Genomic DNA, 7,353 nt, shown 5'->3' with positions numbered 1-7,353 from the left:
GAATGGCCAAGTCAAAGTCCAGACCTGAATCCAATCGAGAATCTGTGGAAAGAACTGAAAACTGCTGTTCACAAATGCTCTCCATCCAACCTCACTGAGCTCGAGCTGTTTTGCAAGGAGGAATGGGAAAAAATGTCAGTCTCTCGATGTGCAAAACTGATAGAGACATTCCCCAAGCGACTTACAGCTGTAATCGCAGCAAAAGGTGGCGCTACAAAGTATTAACTTAAGGGGGCTGAATAATTTTGCACGCCCAATTTTTCAGTTTTTGATTTGTTAAAAAAGTTTGAAATATCCAATAAATGTCGTTCCACTTCATGATTGTGTCCCACTTGTTGTTGATTCTTCACAAAAAAATACAGTTTTATATCTTTATGTTTGAAGCCTGAAATGTGGCAAAAGGTCGCAAAGTTCAAGGGGGCCGAATACTTTCGCAAGGCACTGTATACCTGAGGACTGCATGTGCTGGGTAAAAGGAAGCCTCCAACCGGGCCTGTTTACTGGATGATGTCTCCTATAGCACCTTCTGCCATTACTATCAATAACACAGTCTCAGATGTCCCCCCCCCATCCCCCAACACACACACCACCCCTGGGCTCACTCATTAAGCGTGGTGAGTGAGGCCTCATCAGGGTTCAAAGGTCAATCTAACCGTCATCTTTGATGTATAGACAGTGACATCTTTTTTCAACCATGGCTTTATCGCTCACAACCTGCGTGACAAAGTTCACACGGACTCAGGTAAGATAACATTTCCACCTGCCGTGACCGTTACTAGTGGATAAAGTCGTTGAAGATGTTCGGCCTTTTCCCGGTTCAGACAAGGGCACCATGGTCCCTTCACCTCATCCATGGATGGCTGATAAGGGCCACATAAGGGTGGAACCGTTTTTAGAGGTAAATCACCTGACTAGCAGTGCGTGACATCATTATCTTTTATGTTTTCCATGAATTCACCTGTAACTCCAGCACCTGCAAAAAAAGTACCTTGATGTACTTGCATGTATGTTGTTCAGTTTTTATCCATTCACCTCATGAGTCATGGACTACCACCACATGCAATTCAAGACTTCCCACTCAACTCAAATCAGATTATATGATTATAATACAACTAAAAGGTAGGGTGTGTGGAGGGAAAATTACAGAACATTATAAAAAATATTTTTAAAAAGTGTTTCATCCCGAAAAACATTGATCCAATAAAAGTTTATGTGCTCTGGATAATAGCTTCTTGTAAAATATAATTTGGGTGGGAGTTAGATGATCCCAGACCGGAACACAAGTGTGTATCAAATGTGTAGGCCTGTCTATTTTTTATTTTTATTTTTTTCATTTTCTTCATAAAGCCCCATAGAGAGACATGTCAGAACGCAAACAACAGGATGTTACGCATGTTGGTTTGGCTGGAATGCTGGAAACATGTACACACACACACACACGTACGTATGCACGCACGCGCGCACACACACACACACACACACACACACACACACACACACACACACACATACACACACACACACACACACAGGCCTAGGTGTGTAATCAACCAATAATTCACTTGCGTCAGCTCAACGCGGTTAAAAGGTGAGACAGAGCTGTAATTTATGTGTGATGGAATCTGTTGACAGCATTGAAGGCATCGTTTGTCTGGGCGGTTGTTTTACATGGTCTGTTAACTGCACTTTTGAAATGTACAGCGACAGAATTCAGAACATGGGCCGTTCTTACAGTGTTCTCACTGTACACCAAGTCAGAACCGTAAGATAAATAAAGGGGGCATATAAGCAGACAATGAAAGCTCTTACAATATTCAATGATAACATTTCTCTAAAACAGGCTAAAGGCTACATGTGCACCACCAAGTCAGAACAGTTAAGAGGGGGAAAATTGATAAATTATTAGGGTAAGGCACATGGGCTACTAACAGCTTACTAAACAACATACACTTAGTATTACTTTCTTAGCTACAGTATACATAGCTCCCTGGCATATTGCATAATTTATGCAGCAGCATACAAGACAATTTTGAACTCACCTTTTTGTGCTGTGCTCACTTGAACAGGAAGGTGGCTCTGCGGTTCTTCGTGGGCAAATGTTGTCAACAAACATTTGTCATCAAAGCCTGACATTCTCTGGATTTATGGTGCTTTCAAGACAACCTGGAACTTGGGAAAAAAACAAGGTTGAATCATGATGACGTCAGTGATCTTCAAGTCGGAGCTCTCGACTTCCAAGTTGGATCACCATTCTAAACGTAGTTCCTAGTTGTCTTGAACTCGGTGAAATCAGAATCCCCAGTTCTGAGTTTCCAGTTGTTTTAAGCGAGGTAGAAGTCATGCTGGATTGACAGCCAATGTTGAATGTTTATCCTTTTAAGCTTGGAAAAGAGACCCTTAAACCCAGACTTGGGACTACACAGCCACTCCACTGAAAAGCAGGCTAGGGATTGCTTTGCAATGCTTGCAGTTAGCCACTGATTCCTTCCAAACCACTCATTGTGGGGCGGCAGGTAGCCTAGTGGTTAGAGAGTTGTACTAGTAACTGAAAAGTTGCAAGATCGAATCCTTGAGCTGACAAGGTAAAAATAATTTGTTCTGCCCCTGAACAAGGCAGTTAACCCACTGTTCCTAGGCCGTCATTGAAAATAAGAATTTGTTCTTAACCGACTTGCCTAGTTAAATAAAGGTAAAAATAGTTGAATTTGCGATTTCCAACTTGTTGTGTTATGGCTGATGAGCACTGATACATTTTGTCTCTCATTTTTTATCTTCGTTATTTCTCTTCATATGACAAGGATTAAAAAGGTTTAGCCAGTAGACGTTGTTGACGTGATTCATGATGATGACTGCAAGCTTGCTAGCTAAGATCAGTCCAATCAAAGCTACTGTAGATACAACGTGATTTGACCATTTTATCTGTGGCCAATGATCTTGAGCCTTCTTGGATAGGCACTTCTAAATGTAACTCTATGGCTAACAGTCTCACAATCAATTTGTGCATATATGTACAAAATGCATTTCAGCAAATTTTTGTGCGTTTGTGTGTGTTTTTCTGGCTCAATTCGTGAGAAAATACACACATTTATGTGCTTCTTAATTCGTGAGAAAAGACACACATTTATGTGCTTCTTAATTCTTGCGAAAAGACACAAATTGATTTGTGCGAAAATACACAAATTTAACCAGTAGGCTACACACAAGCCTTTTCAACAACCATATAGACGAGATAGTTTCTATTTCATTTTTGTTCTTAAACTCGATGTAGGATCAGGCAAAATCCCTTGAGTTACGCACCTTACGCAGGTTTGGTCCTCGGTTGGTTGCCATGTGTCCATATCGAGTGGTGCGGTCATAATGTCTAGGTCCGCTTGTCAACGGATGTGGGACAGCATAGTGCAACCTAGGAGTTTGGTTTCTAGTTTTGAGTTGGTTGATCCACTTCCATCTCTGACACGTGGAAACCGGAGGGGGGAAGGGAGAGGGTGCACTCCACACATATGCGGGAAGGCCAGAAGGGTCCGGGCACGGGCCAAAGTTGTGGGCCCCATGGTTGCCCACTTGTAGATTGACCCATTGGTTGGGTTAAAGAGTCCTCTGTCCGTAGGGTGGGGGTTAGGGTTAGGTCCAGTTGGAGTTAGGGTTAGGTATAGTTAGTAGAATGGTTAAGGTTAGGGTAAGGTATAGTCGCGTATATGGTTGTTGCAAAGGCTTGTGTGCCTACTGGTTAAATTCGTATCTTTTCGCACGGATTAAGTAGCACGTAAATTTGTGTATTTTCGAACTAATTGAACCACACAAAAACGCACGAAATCTGCTGAAATACATTTTGTACATGTATGCACGAATTGGATGTGAGGCTGGGCTGCTATGGCCGCACCAAAAGGGCTTTCATTTTCAAGCTCTACCCTTAGATTTGGCGCACTGTCCCCTTGAGCGACAGAACACCGAGCCAATCACGGTGCAACTAGAGAACATTACCAACCCCTACGCTCTGTGTTTTCCACTGGCTGCCCCACCACCACAGAAAGCGCTGGGCTAGGCTGAAACACCTGCATTTTGGAGCTGCCGTACTCAAGAAATCAAAAAAGAGACATGTTTGTATGCAGCTTTATTAACTCAATATAACTCTCTCTCTCTCTCTCTCTCTCTCTCTCTCTATATATATATATATATATATATACATGGGAACTTGGGAAAAACAAATATATATATTAGCTAGAAAGGTGGGGCTCTGCCCTGAATAACCGGTCACCACTGACATTTAGTAATTGCTTGCTTTTCTACCAACCTTGCCAGCAGGCATGCCAGCTAAGATACTGTAGTTAGACAATCTATCTTGATTGGTCACCTGAAATGGCTTCTTGGTAGCTAGTTGTGAGGTTGTGGGGTTGAGAACCTAATTGGGCTAAAGCCGAACTTCATAAAATGACTACAAGGACAATAGTATTACAGACAAAAAAAATAATAATTATGAACCTTTTAGATTTGTTTTCAACCCACAAAATGCCCTATGGGTATGACACCTCCGACTGTCATAAACCTACATCCTGCATGTGTTTGTTTTACCATAATCCACTCATCCTGTAGGCCTACCGGAAATGCTGTTTGAATATGCAAACAACCAGAAACCGTCCCTGTTACTCAATCAGTACGAGAAGAACCTCACTTCTAGTAAAACAAGGACAGGAGGGGTGAGACCACCTATCTCACTGTAAACACACTTAGAACGCCTACTACTACTGATCAGGCGCCTGACGAACACAGCACAACGTTCTGCTTTACCTCCCCCTATGACACACCAGTTTCGTTTTCTCCTCCTCTCTCTCTCTTCTCCTTTGATGCCAAGTCCCGCCCCTCGACCGGGGTGAGGAGCTTCGTGAGTGGCTGAGAGGACTGAGCGTTCCCTGCAACAGCTGCCTCTATCCACAACAGGAGTTGGCGGAACTGAGCCCAGTGGAGAACGACTTTTACAGCCGCTTTGTCACGCATTGCCTCAGCACCGTACCAGCAGGCCAAACGCAGATCACCTAGGACGACATATCTATACATTCATGACCGGACAAGGATTAAGTGGTTTAGAAGACAATTGCAAGGAAGAGATAGAACGGATTTTACACAGGTAGGAATAGGATCTGTGTGTGTTTGGACGCTTTGAATTGTAAACGGGCTCTGTGAAAGCAACGCTATAATAAATCACCTAGCCAGCCGGGGCACCTATGCAGTATGTGTGTTGGAGATCGACTTTATTGCAGTCCTTTTGCGCAGCGCACCAGATCTACATGACTCCTGGAAGGGATTTTTTTTTGGTACAATTTAGAAATGATATAGCAGTGTGCTACGTTGCACAGCAATGTATTTGATGTCAAACACCCACCGTGTTTTCTGGATAAAACCTGCTGAAATGCGGGTTTTGCGCATAAACCTAATTTGTATGCGGAATATGTGCGTTATAATACCGTGTTATTCTAGTCGTTGACTAGGCTCAGACCTATAGGTGATTATATAGAGGATGAATGCCTTTTCGTGATCGTTACAACCAGGGAATGCAGTGGCTGGGTCGAGTCTTTGTGCGGTTCGCCGCAGTCCCCCTTCCCTCGGTGCGTGTCTGTGGATCGCTTTAACTGAGACCATAGGCCTACGTGCAAACTTGCTCGAGCAGCGATTTGTAATTTGCACGTATGCGGTAGACCCCCGTTTATCCTTCTCCGCTGATCAAAATACTCTTATCGAGAACGTTAAGGTTGGACACGGGTTGTTTCGCGCTGTAGGCTAATAGCCAACGCAGTGTAGATGCATCATGACGCTCGTCGTTGACTGAAAGTAATAATGTTTCTAAATTTGGGAGACTCCCCCCCCAGTTTCTATTCTAGCTTCTAGAAGGCTATATGGTAAGCAGGATACTTCCCGTCTCACTAGTTGTATCATTTTAACATGACCGAGGAAAATAAACGATTGGTTTCCAAAATTACGGTTATTGTTTATCACCCAATGAAACGCAATGGTTATTGACTCTGAATGGGCTGACTAACACCGTTGTTATCTAATGACACATGCCCAGGACTTTCGAAACCTATGAGGCATACATTTTAGGAGTGTTATTTCTCTCTCTCTCTCTCTCTCTCTCTCTTATCATTTATTTCCGCCTCTTTCAGGACTGTTGGGTTATAGGAGAGCCCCAGGCAACCATGGATACAACTTTGCATAGCCTGCAGAAACCGACAGCCTCAACCGACAAGGTCCTGGACGGTGGAACGGGACTCGCTTTGGATATGAGTATGGGGGACCGGGAATTCACGGAACAATCGATTAGACTTACCGACAAAATCCCGTTAGTGAAGCCCTATTTAAAAAAAAAAAAAAGGACAGAGGAAACTAGACTCAAAATGCCTCCGTGCGCTCCAGGACCCGATCCTGACCACATTACTGAGTACAGATGCACTTGTTACCGGAGACGGGGTGTTTGTTCCCCGGAACCCTCCGACAAGGACAGCGGGGAACCTGTGCACTGCGGCGGTGGTCAAACAGGCGCGGATTGGTGGGCCTGTGTGTCTGAAAGATTCGGGAGCTACCGGAGTAACGGCTATGATTACCGGCGACACTGACACAGAAATGGCGGACACCGCCGCCGAGTTGGACGAGACAGAGAGGGGGGTAACCAAGATACCGGTAGATCTCCAGCGCGTGACAATAGACTCTAACGAACGCAGATTCCAGCTCAAACGTGTCCCCCGGGAGCGCGAGGTGGGGGCGGCAACCCCCACACCAGATACCCCTCTAGTATCCCCTCCAAGCCAGGGGGGCAACACGATGAGTGACCTCTTCGCCTCTAAAGCCTTGCGGGGGCCAGATTGTCTGACCATCAAAGACAGTACGAACACCCCCAGTCTGCAGGCCGACAAAGGCGAGATATTTCAGGATAAAAGCGAAGAGGCCTCCCTGGATCTAGTGTTTGATCTGCTAACCCAGCTCCAGTATCACACGCACCAAGCCGACGCGGTTTCGATCTGCGTGGATTTCCTGCAGGGGTTGTGTGTGTACGGGAGTGACTGCGCTTACCACCATACTGTGCTCCCCTACCACTGGCAGATCCGCAGGAGTGATACTGAAAGCTGGCAAAGCGTGGCGGATGATTCGCAGGAACAGTTGGAGAGGCTTTACTGCAATCCGGACAATGAGCAAGTCAGGCTCAAATATCAGTAAGTGCTTTTCTTTTGTTCTGTGTAAAAGTAGCCTAACAGAGCTGAGATTGTATTTACAGTTTTAAGATAGGAGTGCTTTGATATGAGAAAACTGTGTTGTTTGCTATAGACAAGGAGAGTGGCACTCTCTAGGAGCTTAGACACAGTAATT

The 7,353-nt window shown here is 44.6% G+C and overlaps 1 protein-coding gene across 1 annotated transcript in view; it reads left to right on the top strand.

The window, feature by feature from the left end:
• The first annotated feature begins 6,155 nt into the window (after window positions 1-6,155).
• The window catches only part of LOC110503414 (TCDD-inducible poly(ADP-ribose) polymerase), a 24,499-nt gene continuing 23,301 nt past the window's right edge, over window positions 6,156-7,353 (top strand). Inside the window, 2 exon segments of the mRNA XM_036961404.1 lie at window positions 6,156-6,350; window positions 6,352-7,199. Coding sequence (XP_036817299.1) covers window positions 6,189-6,350; window positions 6,352-7,199 — 1,010 coding nt within the window. The 5' untranslated portion in view covers window positions 6,156-6,188.

This window comes from Oncorhynchus mykiss, chromosome 24, assembly GCF_013265735.2.
Source record: "Oncorhynchus mykiss isolate Arlee chromosome 24, USDA_OmykA_1.1, whole genome shotgun sequence".
NCBI lineage: Eukaryota > Metazoa > Chordata > Actinopteri > Salmoniformes > Salmonidae > Oncorhynchus > Oncorhynchus mykiss.
This window is presented reverse-complemented; position numbering and strand designations above follow the sequence as displayed.